This window comes from Phalacrocorax aristotelis, chromosome 1, assembly GCF_949628215.1.
Source record: "Phalacrocorax aristotelis chromosome 1, bGulAri2.1, whole genome shotgun sequence".
NCBI lineage: Eukaryota > Metazoa > Chordata > Aves > Suliformes > Phalacrocoracidae > Phalacrocorax > Phalacrocorax aristotelis.
This window is the reverse complement of record NC_134276.1, coordinates 134,238,515-134,261,010: the sequence shown is the minus strand read 5'-3', so window position 1 is coordinate 134,261,010 and position 22,496 is coordinate 134,238,515. Positions and strand designations below refer to the sequence as shown.

The window sequence follows — 22,496 nt, the reverse complement described above, 5'->3', positions numbered from 1 at the left end:
AAGCTCCTAATGCCCTTAGTGAGTTGAGACTAATTAATTTAGAGTTAAAAATCATAATACCCTCCTGATAACTTCAAAGAGATTTGTAGGATTTAGAATAATCTCTTTGAAGTCTTACATAATGCTTGCATTTGTTTCCACAGACAAAGCAACAAAAAAGTGGAAAATCAAAGTAAGTGAAGCTTAAAAAAATGCCTGAGAAATTTAATTCCATTCTCACTGAGAAAGTTGAAACCCCAGTAAATTCATTGTTTTGCAATTTGCCACAGCATCGCATTACGAATGTATTCAGTCCACCAATTTTAACCGTTTTTTCAGCCGAATTGTTTAAATGTAGTCTTTCACTTTGGTTTCACCTGCCAGACAATGGTGAACTCTCAGCTGGATCACATATATATGTAGAAAGTACAGACAAACAGTATTTCAGCATTATTCAGTGTTCTCAATAACCTTACCAAATTGTTGTTAAATTGTGTGAGGGGCCAAAATAAAATTTGCTGAAAATGTTGATGGAAAAAAGCAAGTATATAACAAAATCTTTTGAAAATAGGATTGGGTGTATATTGGAGAAATGATAAGATGATTTGAACCAGTATGTGGCAGAAAACAAGAAGGTACTCATGCTTGACATGCAAAGCATAATTTCATTGTTAATCCGTTTCTGCTTCAATACTTATGGATGAAATAGAACTGGGGAGCGGTAGCAAATAAGTTTAGAGCAAGCTACTACCAATGGAAGCATCTAATATAAAATTTAGAAACCTTCCATATCCTCAGAATCAAATATGAGTCTGTGTATAGGAAAATGCGAAACACTTTTACCAACTATGTTGAAAGGCAAAAACCTCATACTAAAATGCTCAGATTACTAGCTCTCAAGAGTTTTCTGTACAGTTGTGTGTTGCAGAGATTTGTGATGACCTGTGCTATTTCTTCAAAGTTGAGAAAGGTAGGAGTGCAAATGCTTGCTGCCTGCAGGCTTTACCAATATATATTATCTCATGGAAGTAACTGAATGCAAACAAACAAACGTGTTGTAAGTGGTGATTTTGGTAAATGCAGACCCATAGAGAATTTAACGGGTTATAATTTTATTGCTTTTCCAAAAACTTAGTGACATCTATTTTCACCTAGTGGAAGACCTATATGTATATATGTATGTATGCATATATAAAAAATTTTAAAATCTGTTTTTGCAAGGAATGTAAAAACACTTGTTTCCATTTAAGTTTTACATTTAGAGTGCTGATAAGTTCGTACTTCAGGTTCTAAACCAGATGTTGCAAAAGATGCAGTAGAAAAAGGGTTGCAAAGGTTTACAAAGAACAGATAAAGTATGTCTTCTGTTTCACTGTATCTTTACCATATCTCACAACTTCAGTATATACCTAAGTGTCTGGTTCCTTTAAATACAGAAATAAGGGTGCTCAGAAGACTTGAGAAGATGCTTCTTTATATTTGCTTTTGTCTCCTGCTGATCCAATTAAAGATAATATTACAAATTCAGACCTTTTGAAGACACTGGATTATCCTTATTCCACTTAACACTTTAGTAAATCCAAAGTAATCCAGCTGAAAAGAATGCAGTTCCATTGACAAAAAAAACTGGGGTGAGACCCTTCTTTATTTGACTGTATAGTAATTTAGTGACAGTGAATAAAAATTACAAAAGTATTTTACAGTATTTCCAGCAGTTCAGAAACCCAGATTCATTGAAGCAGTGGTAGTTTTCTCATTGTCCCATCTTCCTTGTAATTCAGTAGTGGATCAATAGAGATTTATCTGGACACCAGTGACAGTAATCAACAATGTTTTCTAATGGATTTGGTACCCATTATTTTATTAATACACGAAGTAATGATGTTTTCTACTGAACAACTGTACATTAGACATATGCTGTTAGTTATTAATTATGTTTTATTAGAATGACTACTTAACTAGAATTCCTGTATTGCAAACCTGAGTTTGAAATCAATAAAGTTGATTTTGATTGCACTTTTCATGCTGTTCACTCCTGATAGCAAAGACATAAATCAATAAAGTAAATCAGTGTTTTCCTTAAAGGGTACTAAGTGTTGATCACTTTTGCATCCTGCTGTTTATTAGTTCAGTACTACTTACCATTAATGGAGCATTGCTTCAAATACAAGATTTTAACATTCAGCTTTTTAATCTTTAGTCATGTGATATGAGGCATGATTTTTAACAGAGTGCTAAGCATGTAAAAAGTGCTGAGTATCTAAAATCCAATTAACTTCAGTGGAACAGACCACGCAAACAAAATTTCTGTAGTGTCTAATAATAATATAGTAATTATATTAAAGATTTACTCCTCCCTGATTATATCATGCTGGTTTTTTTTGAGATTATGTTAATACTGGCTGTTTAGAATTTTTCATTCCATTTCAAAATATCAAATGTGCTAGACTTTCAAACAGACAAGAGGTTTTCTGAAATTGCAAGGAAGCCAGTTCTGCCTAAGGCTTGAAACCACAGCTTCACACTTTGGGCTTTGAGGTTGTCGTGAATAACAAGAATTAGTGTTGCAAAATGTTTTAGTTTAATGCATATAGCAGAATTAGGTTCAGATCTTGCTCTTAGCTATTTCACCTCTGTCTTTTTATTTAGCAAAGTAAAAGCTTGGTATTTTCACATAAGTAAGCACAGATGCAATGAAAGCACAGAGGACATTGGGTGACAATGCAGATAATTCCTCTTTAAGCTCCAGTGGTGTCTTTGGGTATGTTGGGTTTAATTTATTTATTTATTTATAAGAGCCTCATATTGAAAGGATCTATATATTTCTACAAAATGACCAAATAAACAAAAACAGACCTATGAGACCAAAAATAACATTTCTTTTCTTAACAACAACAACAAAAAACTTAATTTTTTTTTAGTAATAAAAACAAGAGGTTGGGAAAACATAGACTGAATCTTAGTAACAATGATAAGTGGGAGCCCAGTTCATCAAAGTCAGTAACTTATCCTCAGGGAGTTTAATGGAGCAAAATGTTGGTACATTCTTCAAAATCTCTTATTTTCCTTTTTTTTTTTTTTTCTTGGTCAAGAAAATGCAAGTAACTGTAGTATTTTGTATGCAAAATCAGTATAATTTGGTTCAGAATTTGAACCCTGCAATAGGGCAGTCCAACTGTAGTTGGAGAAGCATATATTTATCAGACAGATTTACAGCAAGACCCACAAACAGTTGCACTGGAATAGCAGGTCAGTCTGTGTTTATGACATGGTCAGAAGAGGACAGCCAGCTCTCAAGAAGCACTCCTTTGGGTCCCAAAGATCTGGCAATAAGAGTACAATTTCTGTTTTTCTAAGAGTAAAGAGCAATTTGTCTGAAGCGCCTTCTCCCTCATCAGTGCCATGTAGGCTGTAAAAAATTTTACGAGAAGCTCATTTTTAAAAGTTTCCCTTCAGATCTAAGAGAAAAAAATCTAAAGCTTTGGGAAGATGGGTGTGTTTAAGTGAGAAGCTGATAATTCAGGTGTATCGCTGATGAAGTAATGTATTTAGACTGAATGTACGTCAAGTTTTCTTAGTTTTTTGGAAGCGGGTAGCAATGCACAATTCGTCCTGCTGAGAATTCCCTTTGGGACCATTCCAGATAGTTCTGTGCTTTAAAAGCGCTGTTGTGTTCCCTTCTCAAGATCACCTTGGAATTCCATTTACTGCTCTTCCCTTCAACTCATACAGGTTTATAATGTATATCCTAAACCCTTCATTGCAGCTGGGGAAGTCCTGATAAATACACTCAGGCAATTCTTACCTTGGCTGTATGGCCTGGTATAATGAATAGTGGTTTCTATTGTTGGATTGCAGGAGAGACTTTCTTTGGCCCTAAATCCCTTCCCTACAGTGGAATAGATTAGCACTTGCATTCTGATGAACTTTATCAACCTGTTAGCTTGCAATTTTAATATGTTGTATGTACAATGAGTTCAGGGAAGGAATTAAAATATTAACTAATAAAGCAGAGGACTTCACCAGTGTATATTTATATTTCTTCCAAAGCTGAGGAAAGGTTCTACTCTTCCTGGTGCTATCTCCCAGTGGAAATCCTTGCTATTGTAGTTGTTTGCTGCTCCAGTTGCCTCCTATTTCTGGGAATCTGTCTATACTGTTAAAAGAATTGCAGTAAAATCATTAGGGCCAGATTTAAAGATATTTTTTTTTCTTCTATGTCTCTAGATTCTCAGGAAAAAAATAAATTATTTTGTAGAGATGGTTTCATAAAGTTTTCTCTTTTTTGGTGTGAGCATGCTGCATTTCAGCAGTAGACAGTCATGAACTACATTTAACTTGTTACAAGAGCAGCAGGTTTGCTCCTTGGACCATGCAGCTTTCTTAGCTTTGTTTCATTTATTTATTTACACATTTTAAAGCAGCTTTCATTAGGACAATATACCCTCTATTACATTCTTATTTATAGAGTCTCTTGCCTGACCTCATGACATGGAAGGAACTAGGCCTACAGTTCTGCTGGCAGGTTTGTCCAGCTGCATGATAAGGCATTTCACCAAGATCATCAAGCCATTTCACATGGACGCTGAGACTCCAGCTCAAATTCTACCTCTTCCCTGTGTGTTTGGAATCTGTGTCACAAGGATATTGTTCTCACTGCTTTGTTGTAAAGGATTCATAAAGACAAATAATGAAGTCATAAAAGCAGATCTCTCTCAGTTGATGTTGTTTTCCTCTGTGATATATTTGAATTTTCACCCTGGGAATCAAAAGGACCTATCCTTCTGTATTATGAACATTCTGTAGAATTTAGTGTTCCTCTCATCCTGTAGTACTGGGTAAAGTTTCTGCATGTTTTGTCATTCCAGAGGCTGCATCTTGAGTTACCTCTTAGCCTGGAAGAGCTTGAAAGAGTTTTTGTTACATTGGATGCTGATGGCAATGGCTCACTTACCCCAAAGGAGTTCACCACAGGATTTAGTGAGTTTGGAAAGCATGTCTCCTGTATAGAGCTTTATTCATAGTCTATACTTTCCACATCAGTAAAGAAGCATTTTATCTAACAGTACACTTAATGACGCACAGAGGGAGTCAGACTATTCCCTAGATATAGCAGATACATGTAGCAGATGAAGAAGTGGTCGAATTGTGTCTGTTAATGGACAAAGGGCTCCACGGTCTTTCTCTCCTGTATAAGATGGCAAGCAATGGCACAATATGAGACATATGATATAACCATCTGAATTACACCTGTTTTAAGCCATGGGGTAGAACTATGAACAAATTAAGATTATCTCTAAGATTAATGTAAGACACTGTTGAAAATGTGTTAATACCACTGTCCTTACAGCTGTAGAAATGCTTTCTACAACAAATTAGTTCTTCAAGTGATGTTGCTTTACTTCAAAACAAACCAGGATGAGGCAATTATTATTACTGCATGATGGGAGCTAAGTTCTTTGTAAGTGTCTGCTTTACAACAGCACTCTTACTGTCATGTTATCTGTGTTTGTGAAAGGATTGTTTTCTCTCCAGCTGTGAGGTTCCAGATAACATGACTGTTAGTGAGACTGTGTTCGGTTGTTTACACAGAATCAATTTTGTACTTAAATTTTAGCTCTGCTGACTATAAGCATCAGGTTTAAGCATTTTCTGTAGAAAATGAAATATCTTCTATGTATGAATTGTAACATTAAATCTCCATTAAAATACTATGTATAGGCACAGCAAATAGGACCTTAATTTTTGTTTGCAAATTATAGTTTGAAATTTTAATTCTTTCATGTCCCACCTCTCCCATTTTAGAGCTAGATCAAATATCTTATAAAGGGTATGCTTTAATCTGCAAATTGCCATTATTTAAACATGAAATAATGTACTTTTTGTAAGTAAACGATACATATTTCTTAATTAAATTAAGATTATTTTCATAAGTAGTCCCTGCAAAATCAAAATTTTCTGTTGAGGGAGGTTGTAAGTGGTTGCCCTCTCTAGCAGCTCCAGAGCCTGGAGATTCCTTCTGCCTAGCTGCTGGTGCCCAGTCCAGAGACCCGGTGGATGTGGCAGTTGTTTTCCTGTTTGCAGGTTCAACTGGTAGTGATGTTAAATGTGTATCCCAGAAACACCCACACACGCATGCACACACAGAGACATACTAAGGACACAGACACAGCAAGCTACACAGACTGCCTCAGACAAGGTGCTGCCTTCAACAGCCCCTATGTATAGGATTCACAGAAAACATAGACAGTGTAAAGCATGCTACATTTTAACTTGCTACACAGGATTGAGAGGTATTTCTAGGGATCCAGGCTAGGTAGTCCTACATTTGGCTAGGTGATGATGTTGGCATTCCTAGTAGAAGCAGAAGCTGTACTAGATAAAGGCTGCGTTAGAAAACTAGAGAATGCAGAAAGCAGAGCAGTGTCTGGATAAAACTTGTACTGCACCAATTAGTATGGGAGAATCCTGCTCATATTTCTAAATGGTGGCAGGTCTGAAATTTGCTGTAACCTCTCTTTGAAACATATTCTGTTGTCTCTGTTAACATGCTCTGCTGGGTGCGATGAGAAAAAAAATGCAAGATAGAGTTGATAAAACCATAAAACTACACCAGTATTTCTGTTTCCTTGGGTCTATGGTAACTTCTGTACTAGAATTTAGCATATAGCCAAAGATCCTCTGCAGAAAAACACACTACCCCTTTTGCCTAGATTCCTTAAAAATTCTGACTTGCAGATATTCTAATAAAATAGCTGGCACGTTTAGAATTTGATAGAATGTATCTAGTCTTCCCCGACTGAGCACAAGTGCACTGATTATTCGTGTGGGAAGCGTCCTCACTGTACAACTACTGTACTTCTTTCTTCCTTCCTTTTTATAGATGTATCTACATCTTTTTGCAGCTTTTTTTCTAAAAAGCCTGTACCTGTTTGTTTTAGTATTCTTTGCAGGTCTTGGTATTTTTGGCTCTCTTAGCTATATATATACCCTTTTTATTCCAATTCCAAGATAGTTTCAAGCTTCGCCTGCTTGTTAACTTGAACCCTTCAGACCAGTTTATTTCAGTAATAACTATTCTTGCTTAGACTCATGTTTAATTTAAACTGAATCAAGTAATTTGTCAATCTGTGGTTATTTTTTATAATCAATGCTTCTGTAGTGTTCTCAACACTTTAATAGAGCAAATACAAGGTAACATCATGTGCTGTTGGCTAGTGAAACATTGTTGAGAAAATCTCACGACTTTCATGAAAGTCTGTCCTGACTATGATGCAGTGTCAATAGCCAGGAATATCTGCATCACAGAATGGTTCAGGCTGGAAGGGACTTCTGGAGGTTATCTGGTCCGAACCCTGTGTTCAAGCAGGGCCACCTCAGGCCAGTTGCCTAGGGCTATGTCAGGATGGCTTTTGAATATCTCCAAGGAGAAAGACTCTACAACCTCCCTGGGCAACCTATGCCTGGTTACCCTCACAGTAGAAAAGTGTTTCCTCATATTCAGATGGAACCTCCTGTGTTTCAGTTTGTGCCCAGTGCCTCTTGTCCTGTCACTAGGCACCGCTGAAAAAAGCCTGGCTCTGTCCCTCTGTCCTCTTTGCACTCTCCCTTCACATACTTATATACCTTGATTATATCCCCGAGACTTCTCTTCTCTAGGCTAAACATGTCCAGCTCTCTCAGCCTTTTCTCATATGAGAGATGCTCCAGTCCCTTAATCATCTTTGTAGCCCTTTGTTGGACTCTCTCCAGTATGTCCACGTCTCGCTTGTACTGCAGAGCCCAGAATTGGACACAGAACTCCAGGTGTGGCCTCCTCAGTGCTGAACAAAAGAGAAGGATCACTTTCCTCAACCTGCTGACAATACTCTTGTCTAATGCAGCCGGGGATACCATTAGCCGCCTTTGCAGCCAGGGCACATTGCTGGGTCCTGTTCAACCTGGTGTCCACCTCCTGTTTTACCCATGTCCTTCTCTGCCAAGCTGCTTTCCAGCTAGGTGACCTCCAGCATATATTGGTGCATGGGGTTGTTCCTTCCCAGGTGGAGGACTTTGTGCTTCCCCTTGCTGAACTTCACAAGGTTCCTGTCAAGCCCATTTCTCAAGACTGTCGAGGTCCCTCTGGATGGCTGCACAACCTTCTGATGTATCAGCCAGTCCTCCCAGTTTGGTGTTGTCAGCAAACTTGCTGAGGGTGCACTCTGCCCCATCATCCAGGTCATTAATGAACATGTTAAACTGGACTGGAACCAGTATTGATCCCTGGGATACATGCTAGTCAGTACCGTCCAACTAGACTTTGCACCACTGATCGCCACCCTCTGGGCCTAGCTATTCAGCTGCTTTTCAGTCCACATCAGTGAATTCACATATAGCCTGTACCTCAACATCTTTTATGTAAGGATCTTGTTGGAGGCTCACTGAAGTCCAGGTAGACAATATCCACCACTCAAGTTGGTCAAGCATGACTTCCCCATGGTGAATCCATGCTGACTGCTCCTGATGATTTTCTCATCCTGACTAGCCTCTAGTTCCCTGGGTCCTATTTCTTGCCCTTCTTGAATGATCTTCAGTGTCATTCAAGAGTGACATATGCTTTCCCCCAGTCTTCTGGCACTTCTCCCAGCCGCTCTAATCAATCTATTTAAGATCGTTAAGAGTGTCCTCACAGCGACATCTGCCAGCTCCCTCAGCACTCCTATGCATCACATGAGGACCCACAGCCATATATATCTGTCCAGTTTACTTAAGTATTCCCTGACCTGATTGATCCTCTTCCACGAGGTGTACATCTTCCTTGCTCTAACCTTCTTCTTGGATCTCTGGGACCTGAGATTCCTAAAGGCCAGTCTTGCTAGTAAAGACTGAGACAAAGGCGGCATTCAGTACTTCTGCCTTTTCTATGTCCTGTGTAACCAAGTCCCTCATCTCACTGAGGAACACGTTTTCCCTAGCCTTCCTTTGTCTCCTATGTACTTATAGAAGCCCTTCTTTTTTTTTTTTTTTTTTTTAAACATTCCTGTCCCGATACTATTTCATTTGGTCTTTAGCTTTTCTAATTCATCCCTGCATGCCCAGAAATGTTTCTGTATTCTTCCCAGGTTACCCACCCTTGCTTCCACCCTCTGTGTGCTTTCTTTTTGTGTTTGAGTTTGGCCAGGAACTCATTCATCTACTCAGGCCTCCTGGTATTTTTACCTGGCTTTTTATTCAGTGGGGTGGAGCTCTCTTGAGCTTGGAGGAAGTGATCCTTGAATATTAAACAGCTTTCCTGGGCCCCTCTTACTGATAGGGCCTTATCCCAAGGGACTTTTCCAAGCAGATATTTGAAGAGGCCAAAGTCTGCTCTCCTAAAGTCCAGGGTTATGAGCTTACTTCTCACCCTCCTCCCTGCCCTCTGGGTCCTGAAGTCCACCATCTCATGGTCACTGCAGCCAAGGCTTTCTTTTGACTTTCACATCCCCAACGGGACCCTCCTTGTTGGTGGGTATGAGGTCCAGCAGAGCACCTCTCCTCATTGGCTCCCCTATTACTTGGAGGAGGAATTTATCAGCAATGCCCTCCAGTAACCTGGTTTGCTTATGTCCTGTTGCATTGTTCCTCCAACATATGGGGGACCTCAGCAACCTTGGTATGAGGACCAGGGGCCTGCAAATGCAAGGCTGTTCCCATCTGCCTGTAGAAAGCCTCATCCACTTGTTCTTCCTGGTTGGGTGGCCTATAGCAGATTCCCACTATACTGTCCTCTGTGCCTGTCCTCTCTTTAATCCTAACCCATAAGCTCTCCGCCACCTCCTCTTCTGTTTACACACTGAGCAACATGTATTCCAGCTGCCCTCCTATAAAGGGCAACCCCCTTGCCCCTCATCTTCCCTTCCTGTCCTTCCTAAAGAGCACGTATCACTCCATTGCCCACCATGTCTCCATGATCCAATCTTTCTGTTATTAATAGAAATATCCCAAATAGATGGAAGAAACTGCATAGGGGTCAAGTTTAGAGGAACTAAAATGCAAGTGAGTCAAATGGAGGGAAATAAGTTAATAAAATGTAGCTTTCTATATGCCATTTATACAGGAATTTGAGGTGTGCCTTTGGTCATGCACTAAAAAGACTTAAAATAGGAGGTGCGTTTTATTAGTAGCAATACTGTGGTTATTTTAGATTCCTAAACTCTATTTAAGCATATAAAAAATAAGGCTGAAACGTTTACAAAGTGCTTGCTGCAATTTATGTCTTTTGTTTATGGAGGTTTGAATTTTTTCAGTATGTTTGTGAATTTTGAGGTGAGTGATTTACTGAAGGTTAGACATTAAACTGGGGATGAAGTCAGGCATAGGACTCAGGGGTCCTCTTGCCATGCCTCATCTTTTTTTTGTTTCATTATACTCACTTTTCTGGTAAAAAGGTATAGGTGTTACCCTCACAAATTATATTTACTGTAAAATTTGATCTTTTTTATGTTGCTGTTCATTGACATTGCTCCCTATAGTAAGTTCTGAAAATGCTAACGTGTAATTTCTAATTCTTAGGCCAGTTTCTTTTGGGGCAGATTGCTTTGAATAATGAGATGATACAGCAATCAGAAGGTGAAACAGTCTGCCCACTAAAATGCGAAGAGACCGTCAGTGATGATGAGGATGAAGAATTCCAGTTCTCAAATCTGATGGATCGGCTTGGAGCTAAAAAGGTTTTGGATGAGTGAGTCTTCGTAGCGATAGTAATACATTGTATTATCTTTTACGATCCAGCTCTGGGTTTCATCTTAATGGAATCCAAGATGAATGACAAGAACCAAGGCTGCTCAGTAACACAGTGATTCTTTAAAAATTAATTTTCTTGGTTATCAGAGATTATAAAATGCCATTCAACCAAAATTGTACTCCAGGCATATGAAACATGTTTGCGCCATATATACCATTAACCCACTGACGTACCATGAGTTTTGAACATAGGTAATTACTAGCATGTAATCCACAGATGCCACTGATTTTCGATCAAAAAATGCATGATGACTGCTTTTGGCTGTGTTTAAAGGGCACCAGTTAACTGTAAGAAAGAATGTTTTCTCCCCCTTTTCTGCTTTTTCCTCCTCTGTATGCATAATTGCATGTTGTGATTACTCTGGTAACACTACCTCTTCAAGGACCTGGATGACTCACACTGAAATACAGAAGGCAAAAACCTGCTCTAAGAGCTTCTTGTGTGTTGGCCTGGCATTCATTGGTCAATCACAATGGATGTGGTAGATCTAAAAAAGCATGGGGCGAAAATGGGAGAGAATCTGGGCAGATAGTAGGGATGTTCAAGAAATGCATCAGTGATCCTTAACATGAAGTAAGTGCCTATCAGTGCTTCTCTTCACCTGTTACAGGAAAGAGTTGATTGTCAGTCATCCTGAAAGGCTTTCATTATGAAGAGATTTCTATCACCCACTTTCTCTATCTTTATTCTCATTTTGTCCTTTAAGTATAGCACTGTTTGCTGGCTAGGTTCAGGCTTACAATGTGCATTGAAGAGAATGAGTCAGGAAGAAAAAAACAAAGTTGTTTAGGATAATTTTGGCTAAGTATTAAAAACCCATTATCATTCTCAGTAGATTGTGTTTTTTCCTGTATCTGCTGAAGAGATTTGGAAACAAAACATTCTCTTGGTAAATCTTTAAATCAAAATTTTCAAGATGTTGTGTTTTGATTTTTGCAGCAGTCCCACTGTGGAATTAAAATGGGTTGAAAATCAAAGAAGACAGTACAAATGCAATTTGTTAACTTGTTTAAGTAACTTAGGAGACTGAGTCTCCTCATGACATGAGGAAGTGTTTTTGATTAGCTTTCCCACTGCCCCCTCCCCACTAGATTTGTGGGAACTTCTTCTAATAAAAGTGGTGGGACAGTACAGTGTATCTCATCCATCTCTTTCTTATCCATTCCTGTTTAAGTGAAGTGTCTGGCAAGGTACCCACTAAACAAGCAGTTCCTGTGACTCTCCACAGTCATGCATGGCCAAACTTTATGATGCACTTTTTGAATAAATACAGTTTCCATCATTTCCCACCCACCTCATACTTTTCAAATCTGACAGTGCTTAAGTAACACTTGTTTATAATAAGCCTTGTGTTCTGAGTGATGCCGCGAAGCCTCCGTCTACTAGGATGCTGTGAACATTTATTACAGCCTGAGAAATGTTCTCTCTTAATGAATCCTTTATGATCTCTTCTTTCAGTGAGAGTGATGTGAAGCAACTTTGGTTGCAGCTGAGAAAAGATGAACCTCATTTACTTTCCAATTTTGAAGAGTTCCTGGTCAGAATTTTTTCCCAGCTCCAAGAAGCAGATAATGAAAAGAACGAGTTGGAATGTGCTCTAAAAAAGTTAGTATTTCTCTTTGTTGGACTGATTGTGTAGTTTTACAACTTTCTTACCTAGTGTTTGAACCTTTGAGGTAAACAAAGTACTTCAGTGAAAGACTGAGGACTGTAATCACAAGAGTTCCTGTAATGTAAAATTTTACTACTCATGAAGAGTGCCAATAAAATTCTTTATGATGCAGAACTGGCTGAAATTAACTTTTCTCATCCAGTTAGCAGATTTTGTTGACTAAGATTCTTTTGCAGATGTCTATTATTGCATTGCAGTTTTAAGACAATATTAAACAGTTCCCTTCTAGTTAATCAGTTTGATTCCAGGGGACAGTCAGGTTTAGCAGTAAATCTGGTAAATTGTCTGTGTGCTTTGCAAACGTGTGCAGAAAAGCTATAAAGGTGGATTAACTGGCCAGAGAAATGAGAATTTTAAGATGTTAAGGCAGCATAAAGCACTGATATGAGTGAAAATGTAAAATATATATAATAAACATGAAATATCGTCAACAATATATATTGGTTTTATATGTAAAAACATGTATAATGTCTGTATATAAAAACAAATGTATAAAATGCATATGTTTTCCTGAAAAGCGGGTTCATTCCCCTGGTGTGCAAAACGCCAAACTACACACAGAGCAGAGGTATTTTATTAAATTCATTTTTGCACAATGGTGGGTGCCAGGTGGTAACTCCACAAAGCTAGCACACCGCACCAAGAAACTACAAGGTATTTATGGAGTTAAATGTGTCAGTCACAGCTAATATTCATGCCCCCCCAGCTAGTCATTGGTTAGTTTCTTTCGCACTTCATATTAAAGGTACAGCTCCCTTTAAATTTACTGTGCGTGCTCAGAGAGTAAGGGGCTTGTTTGAGTGGGGGTTTTTATGGCCTATGGGCATGATTTTTAATATTATAATGATGATAATTCATCTAAAGGACACTTAGTTTTAGTTCTTATCAACATCCCAATTAGTTGTCCTCCTTGACTATATACTTTATAACCCAGTTCTCAGCCTCTTCTGAGGCAAGATGTTCCCTTTTATGAGTCTCAGTTCTTCTTCAAGGATATAGTCGTAAAACAAACGCTTCCATATCTCTCAGCTCCCTTCTCTGGCTGCTAAGTTCTGTTCTGCCAGGCTTACATGGTTCATTGTTATTACTTAGCAGATAATTCCATTTTCTTTGGGATATCACAGATATAAAAAGAAATACGTAAGAACTAAAAATTAATAAATCATGCTTTAATATGTAGCTATCTAGAGGAAAAAAAATGTTATACTAAATCTAAATAGAATGCAAAATGATACTTATAGTTTAAGTTCACCTGTATTTTTATTAGAAAGTCACTTCTGAATTTCAGATTATTACAGATTGAGTAATAAAGTAAAAAATATTGTTGAATATTTACTTAATTTGTTCAGCACTCTTCTGGCTATCCTGAGGAGGTGACAAGGCTTCTGAAGAAAGAAAACCCCTAAAAATCTACGGTGATTAAAGACAATTGGTACCAGCATTTTCATATAAGTCTACGAGTGTGGTTTTAGCCTTCAGAAAGCTAGTCAGTTGGAAATAGCATAGAGATAGTTGTGCTGTCTGTTTTAGGCTAGGGATTATTAACAGCTGTGTGTGGTAAGGGGTTTGTTTTGTGTTTGGGGTTTTTAATCAGACTCTTGTCAGTGTTTTTTGGGAACTGAATGAATAAATTTAATAGCTGTGATCAGCACAGAGGTGCACACAGGATACATTATCATTACCTGATTTTTCTGGCTGACGAGAAATCTCTACCTTAAAGATGCAATGGTTTTTTATGCATTTGTAGTAAAAACAGGTTTTAGCTAATTTCTTCTTTCTATTGCTCCTGATAACACCTCTGATTTCAGAACATAGATTGTTGTTTTGTTTGTAATCTGTAGCTGGAAGGAGTCAGAACTATCAGAGGAGTGAATATTGTCTTTGGTAATAGAGGGGATGAATAATCTATTTTATTTTAAACTATGTACAAATAACAGCAAAGCTCAAGACAAGACCATGTAGAGAGGGAAAAAAAATTTTTTTTAATACCCACATGCTTCTTAGCACTAAGATGCATGCACCCATGCAGACTGGCCAGGATTTACTGTGGGGCCATAGAAGATAAGGGATGCTGCTTACTGAGGTCTTATCATGTCTCCTGGATTCTTCTTGGTTGGTGACAATAGTACCCTTTGGAAGTTGAGAATGAATAGGGTCTTTCATCTTTCCTTCCTGACTGACCTCTGTGAGTCATTAGGCAATAATGCAGACTACTCTTAGGCTTTTGTCTCCTTTCCTGGATGTAGGCTATGCTTTTGTCTTAAGTTGTTCCGTGTTTTTCTAAACTGGGTGGTCTGAGACTCTTCATTTGCATGTGCTAGGATCTTTGTGCGCTGCCAATCTATGCTGTCAACCCATGCCATTGTTCTGTACCTGTTGTTTGTCTTTTCTTCTGGAGCTTTCACACATGCATATTTTCATTCATGAACCTGAATCCTGTGGTCTAAGACACCTAGGGGTTTCTTCCTGTCTTGGTTCAATAGATACAAGTATGCTGCTGTTCCCATTTGTAGGTCCAGCCAGTAGTGAGGCTGAACATATATTCTCAATACACACACATGCAGGGGACCACACATGGGAATGCTGTGCAGACTGATTAGAAAGCAGTGTCTCTATGGCACCCACCCAAACACAAGCAGCATTCAAACAAACATGAAGGATGACAGCCTGATCCTGTTTCTCTCATCCAGTTATCCAGAGTGAATTTTATTTGTGAAAACATACACACATGCAATCCTCCCCCATATTTACTTTATTGAGAAACAAACCTGCATACACAGATCCTTTGTATATTAGTGTGGACTTTAGTCTACCTAATGTCCCTGCCTACACCCTAGGCCCCTTACCCATTCCTTGACTCAGACCTTGGGTCTTTCTAGATATGGGTCTCCTACTCCCTGGCTGATTCAGCTGGATTGAAGTTTGCTACCAGAATGTGTTTGTTTGCTCACTCATTAACAGTCACAGATCCTTCAGATATTAGCATGGGGCTTTTTAATTCCCATGCCCAAGCCAAGGTCCTGGTCACTTTACCTCCAGTCATCTGATACTGGTATCTAAGTAATCATGCTCTTAGATGGTGTTACTGATGTGCTTATCCAGACGCTGTTTTCTTTGGCAAGGTTCCTCTCCCCAAAAGGTGCTAAATACTCTCCTTCAGATAGCTTTGAGGTTGGCTGTTCACTGCATAACTCCTCCTAGAAAGGAGGAGTTTCACCCTGTGAAAGCCATCCATCTGTAACTGTTATCAGTTTCTCATATAATGTCCGGCAGTTTCTCATACACTGTTCAGTTGGTTAATCTTCAGGCTAAGGCCTAGTCATCTCAACACTTGAACATTTAATTTATACCAGCGTTAACATGTCTCTTACAAACCTGTTCTCAGAGTGATCAATAAACTTGTAAGTTTATAATACGTATGTATAACATGCAGCATGATCCTGCACAGAGGAAATTTGTGGTACTTTGTTGGGTGTTACCCAAAGGCATAGGGTTGATCTCCCTGTGAATTTTTATTTATATATGATTTTTTTAATATATATATGTATGTGTGTATATATGAGCACTTATGGTTAAAGAAACCTTCTGTGTGCCAAGTAAGTCTCTAGGAAAAAACGTTGGTAACTTTTAAATAGTCTTGAAGGAGAGATTTTGCTTATGGTACTGTCTACTGCTGACCCTGTTACAGATACCAGTATTTTTGTCCTCTGAACATGCAAATTATGGCACTGTGCACACTTAGTGTGTGACTGTTTTTATTACTTAGTAACAAGCCACCATTTTTTCCAGTATTAAAGGTCTGCTTTAGTAGTTCAGGTAAACTGACCCACTCTGATTTTTTTCAGATATTAACCTCAGATTAACCTCCTCGCAGTTAAATATTTTAAGCAGTTAGGACAATTGTTGGAGAAGAAACTTAAAGCCTACCGCTGTGATCTCTTAGTTAAAGAGTTTCAACAAAGATTCCTAACAAGATATCAAATATATTCCTGATACACTCCCAGAAGAGATTTATCAGTGCATCAGGCATATTCTGTGACATGGGCATGTTTCTCCTTACAGGTAATCTGTAATTCTTGTTCAGTAGAACAACAGCCAAAATACTGCTGATCAGTTTTTACATAGAACTGAACACACTTTAAGGAAAACAAAGCAAACAGCCACATTTTTTATCCCAGAACTGGTGTTCTTCTCTTCACTGGTGTTAATCATCATAAAGGAATTGATGATGAGCTGTTGCCTATATTTATAGATTCTAAGGCAAAAGGAAAATATGAGGTTTAAACCTTCTCCTTTTAAAAATAGTCATTTGCTTTTTTTTTTCATTTAAACAAAAGTGAGAGACACTTACTATAGTGATGAATCAAACCAAATACTGTACATATATCTGGTCTGGTGCTGGAATCAGCAGTAGCTAATCTGTGCACTGAAAGTGTGGGCTAGTAGCTTTTTGCTTTTGGCATCTACATGTAAGTCATGGTTATGTTATGCTGAGCTTGGAAGGGGCAATTACAATTCCAGGGAAACCCCTTGGGTCATTGCAGAGAGCTTCCTGAAATCATCAGTTTAAGGTGCAATGGCAGCCAAAAAACCCATTAAAATGGTATGCATAATCAGGAAGGGTACTGAGAACATGACAAAGCATCTTTTTGCTACTACATAGAATCCTGGTGCACCCATGTCTTGAGTGCTGAGTGAAGCTCTGGTCTTTGCAACACAGGAAGAATGTAGTGGAATGAAGAAAGGTACAGAGAGTGGCAACTCAGTGGTTAAGGGAATGGAACAGCGGTTCTGAGAGCGCTGTTTTTAAAAAGTAGGATCTCTTGAGTGAGGAGGTAAAGGTTGGATTGGAATATGGTAGATATGGTGCTTGAGGATATGGTTTAGTGGTGGACTTGGCAGTGATAGGTTAGCAGTTGGACTTGATGATCTTAAGGGTCTTTCCAGCCTTAACAATTCTATGATTCTATCATCTTTACAAAATCATGGGACCACTGACTAGGCTGAATGAAGAACTGTTGTTCTTCAAATCCCTAGCATTAGAACCAAGAAGCATTTAAAAAGACATAGGAATTAAGCTTAAAACAGATGAAAAAGATACCTTTTTCTTTTAATAGCAGATAAAATCTTCATCTGCCATTAGCTCTGTCTGCTACTATGCTTTGCATTTGAGAGACAAACCTAGTAAAAAGGGGCTGCTTCAAAGGAGAGTTCTAAACAGAAAAGATAAACATAAGGGTAAATGGGAGGGGAAGGATGAACTGACTTCTCTTTGCGCTTAGCATGGGATAGTGTCAGAGTCCACCTTTGGTGGAAGGAGAATCAGCATCTCAGAAGATTAGTGCACTGCACAAAGGGCACAAATCACTGTATTTTTTTAAGGGGAAAGAAGAACCATTACAACAAACTGCCTGAACAGCAACGGTGAAACCCAAACATTTCACATTGCAGCTACATGAACGGGCAGAAATTAAACCCTTTTGAGTGTGTTGATCCTGAACTCATCATTTGAACTTAGTGAACTCATGTTACATTCCATTTTCATTAATGTGCTCAGCAACAACACCGCCTCCCTTTCGTCCTGTTTCTGTTTATTCCACAGCATTACTAGAAAGAGGAAGATCACATTATCAAATATACTTTGAGTAAAACTGGATGGTATGATCCCGGGGAATAGAGATTTTAATCAAAATGTTTTGCATTTTTCACATAACAATGATATGCCCTTATGGCTTTAATTATTTTCCCCTGACTGCATGTGGGGAGTATTTGCCAGCTAATGTATTGGATTATTTTTTCTGTTGCTTGTTAGTTACATTACCTGTAATTGTATTACACTTTTAGTTAGGATATTATTTATCTTTGTGTTTAATTTGATTGGAGTTAAGAATGGTAAGCCATGCATGAAATGCTTGGGGAGGAGCATTCAGCCTGCAAAAATGGCATGTGCTTATGTGCCAGACCAACTAAAAAGATTCCTACACCCAGAGGTACCTCCTGGATGTAGTCTTGATGTTGCTGTCATATCCTTTCCTTCCAAACACATAAGAGGAAAGAAATATCTAAATCAGCAGCTTAATACAGGACTAAAGTTATTCTTCCTGTCGCACAGCAAAGAAAATCATTATGATTCCCATGGAAACACTGACTGCTGTGCAATGTGTTCTGCCTGTGCAAAGTTACAGTTTTTCAGTACATAGTCAGTCTAGCCCTGATCAAAGTGACATTATACTGCATGAATACAGTATTTTTAAATATGACCTTAGCATCTCTGCCGTATCTTTCTAAATAATTAATTCTTTATGAATTTGTGTAATTTTATTCCATTGATGAATGCTAATTTCTTATGAAGCATTTCCTTAGTTTTAAGAAAATAAAATTTGAGATCAGAACATGACCTGACTTTACACTATAAGTGGAGTAAGGCAACAAAAAGGGCTTCTGGATTTTCTGGCACTCTCTATTTGAAGCATAGCAATCACATGAGAAGGCCCTTGTCTGGACTGCTTTTCTCACCTAATCAGAGTTTACAAAAATGTAAGTGACAGCAATAGTTTTCCTCAAATTGGTGGAGTTTGATATTTGTTTATTGCTGCTCTAAATCCTTAGAAAATGCCTTCCCCCTCATCTTTTACCTGTGACTGAAAATGCAAGCTGGCAATGTGAAGTGTTCTGATGTTTGAAAAGGGGAATGACAGACTTGTTTCTGGTGTTTCTCACTCGTCTTAGCTTAGGTAATTTTTTTTGAAGTTTCATTCTGATTTGTTTGGCTTTAATTGAACAGAGAATGAGGCCTTCAATAAGTGAAAACACAGGATATGTAGAGCATTAGGTAAAAAAAAATAGTAGACACCAAGATTACAAAATTAAAGGCTTTTTTTCTGCTCTATATTCCTTGTCATGCTCTTACTGGTGCAAGTTTCCTAGGAGATTATGTACTTTTATTTGTAACAGATGCATTCTGCAGATTGCTCAAGAAACAGCTCTAGCAAGAGGAATGTGGGGGATATATAAAGGCCCTAGTAATCTCTATTAACAGTCTTTCTAGGATGTCCCCTGAGTTTGATGGAAAGTAATTTTTGCTTTTCAGTTTCTGGATTAATGAGAATAGAATAGAATGCAGAACAAAGCAGCTGTCTTGTTCCCTTTCAACAGTTAAATTTTTTTTGCCCAGACTAAAGCATCTCAGTGTAATCCTTCATGTATCAAACTGCAGTGATATTAATTGCAACATTCTATTGGAAAAAATGAGCTTTGTAAGTCCTTTTTTCCTACAGCCAGATGTACTTGTGCACAGCATATTTATTTCTGTTCTTCAGCTGGGCTTTTCAAATTTCTTTCAGCAAAGCTGTTAGAGAGGCAGTAAGGCAGCTTTCAAGAAGGACTTTCAAGTCCATTCTAGCTAAACATGGTAGACATGATAGAAGTACCTCATTCAGTGCTCTTGATTGGTGAACAATGCAGTTCCAGATTAAAAAAAAAGTTGCAGTGAAAATACTTTTAACTGGCAAACTTAGGCTCTGTTATTCTTAGTATTGTCACTAGGAAGCTCTGTTCCTTAAACCTAAGATTTAGTAGTCATTAAAAGTGCATAATGAACAGCTGCTTTATATAGAAACATCAGATGTGTAGCTTTATTAGCCTTTGAGCTGTTGAAACTTTACTTCCATGACAAAAAAAACCCAAAACTTTAAACTGTGGCCTTTTCTGCACAAAAAATTCCTGTTTTCTTAACCCTAGGACATTCTCTGGAGTCTTGCGTTGAGGCAGAAATATGGGGCTTAGCTCCTAATGTGAGCCGTGACTTGAAGTAGTGCTACAAAGACCTGCTCAGAATACTTTTATCTCTTATTAGGAAAACTGCTGCTTATGGTGAAGAAATTCAGCATCTCTATGAGGAAATGGAACAGCAAATCAAAAAGGAGAAAGAGCAGTTTCTCTTGAAAGTGAGTGTCTCTCTGTTCTTGTGGGATTGGATTCTGCTCCCAATTCCAGTGGTTTTGTACTCATTCTGGATATGATATGAAAGCCCACAAAATGTGTTTCACAACAGAATAAGGAAAAATATTATTTGCATCACTGCTACTTTTGTACCGAACCAGGCTCTGGAAAGTCAACTGAACTACAGCCTTGTTGTATTATCGATGCTGCTGTAAGTCCAACTTCTGGTCACAGTTAAGAAAAATGCTCTTTGAGGTTCAGAACAGCACTAATCCTGTTGAGTTCTGCAGTCTCTGTTTTTGAGGAGGGGATAAGTTCTCACTAAAGAGCAACATCAGATAAATCAAGTGATGGTAATTTCTGAAACCACCACAGCTATTTGGAAAATAAGCATAGGTCAGATTCTTTTGTCACTGCCATGGTGCTTCCAGAACACTGGACGAGTAATTCCCTTTTCTTATGAAGTCTCCTTTAAATCTCCTCTCTGCTTTTATAGTCTGTTCTTTTGATTTTTCTGTCCTGTTTTTTCTCCTAAAGCAAGGAAGACTAACAGAGTCCCAGTATGCTCCAAGAAAGAGAACCTTAGAATAATTTATGTGGGAATGCACCTATGCTGCTAACTTTCAAACCAGATCTCAGATTGGTCAGGGACTTATACAACTGATTTTTGAGTATGCAAATGATGGAGATTCCACAGCTTCTCTGGGTGGCCTGGGTGGCTACTGGCTCATGCCTTTTTTGTTGTCTTGAAAGCAGTCTTATAAATGAAACCAATACGTGGTTTCAAACAACACATGGTACTCAAAATGTTGCCAAAACTAGTGCATATCCATCAATTATTGCCTCCATTCTCAATCAAATATGATATAAAAAAAATCCTTTTGTGATCCAAATATATAAAGTATTGTTTTGTTTCCTGACATAAAGTGTGTTAGAGCAAGAAGAACCTTATTCAGCTGATGAATCAGTTTTTTCACTTGCCTCACAGAGTAGTGAACCTGACTCATAAATTTCAATTTTTTTTCATTCCAGGCTGAGAGCCATTTTTAGTGATGGATAAGATGAACCCTTTATATAAAACTTGTATATCAGCTGAAGGATAAAAAGTATTTTCAACTTTGTCTGATGGCAGTTGTGGAAGAAATGGATTATAAGCTCCTAATAGCCCATAACTGAAGTTGTATTGAAAATCCTAAAACAACAAAGGCTTTTCCATAAGCAATGATTGTTGGATCTCCTAACTAGTTGTATATTTGAGGTAAAGCCATTCCTTTCAAGCTTTTTCTTTAAAGCTTCCCACTGAAGCTATTTACAGTTTAGTCAGCATTCACATAATGTTGTGAATGTTGTCAGATACTCAAAAGTACTGTTTCTTGGCATGACTAATTTGGGATTTGGGGAGATCTGACTGTTAAATTCTTTCTCTAATGCAAAGTCTCACAAAGACTTTACAGCCTGGAGAGATGCATTGATGCCATATAAAAGAGAAATTATGGCTTGAATGAAGAACAGCTCTTGAAGAATACATTTAAAGAATTTGATAAGATGCAAATAAGTACGAATTGTAGCTATTTATGGTACTTAATACCCTGCTGACTGAAGATTGTACAAAAGGGGCAGTTAGTCTGTCTTTTTCACTTGCACTTATATTCTTCCAAATACGAAGCCAGTTAACATGCATTTGATTACCCCATTATATGTACTGCTGAATGGGAAAAGCCGTCTTGAGGGAATTCTTATTTTTGTTGAGAGGCATTTTTCTGGGGACCTTAGAGAGTAGAAGCTTGTTGTGGAGGAATAGGACAGATTCTCAGCTGATAGGAACTGCTGGAACCTGGTTTTCTCAGGGGAGGTCCAACAGTTTGTCTCAGCTAAGGATTGTCTGAAGAAGTAATCCCAAATAGGACTGGGAATTCCCAGCGATTGTAGGTGTTGGACAGATGGATATAATGGCTAAGTGGATGACAGAGCCTGAAACCCAGATAACTAACTTATACCAGTGAAACATCTGTGTCAAATTGCTATTAGTGATGGGTTTTAAAGGTAGCAGGTATTGTTTCCTTTACTTCAACCTGAGTTGCTGTGTTATGTGTCAGTAGCCTGTATCTCCCATGTCAATCCTGACTCCATACAGTTACAGTA

At 38.2% G+C, this 22,496-nt stretch overlaps 1 protein-coding gene across 11 annotated transcripts in view; it reads left to right on the top strand.

The window, feature by feature from the left end:
• The window catches only part of CRACR2A (calcium release activated channel regulator 2A), a 73,409-nt gene that overhangs the window by 13,221 nt on the left and 37,692 nt on the right, over nucleotides 1-22,496 (top strand). For 10 of the 11 annotated variants that reach the window (XR_012663174.1, XR_012663170.1, XM_075109789.1 and 7 more), the window contains 4 exons: nucleotides 4,848-4,959; nucleotides 10,510-10,678; nucleotides 12,200-12,346; nucleotides 20,269-20,359. Coding sequence is in view for 9 of the 11 variants with exons in the window: in XM_075109789.1 (XP_074965890.1) it covers nucleotides 4,848-4,959; nucleotides 10,510-10,678; nucleotides 12,200-12,346; nucleotides 20,269-20,359 (519 nt within the window). In the remaining 2 variants the exon portion in view is untranslated. Of the gene's footprint in view, nucleotides 1-4,847; nucleotides 4,960-5,061; nucleotides 5,441-10,509; nucleotides 10,679-12,199; nucleotides 12,347-20,268; nucleotides 20,360-22,496 lie in introns of those variants that run through there. The other variant, XM_075109831.1, reaches the window with a different exon arrangement.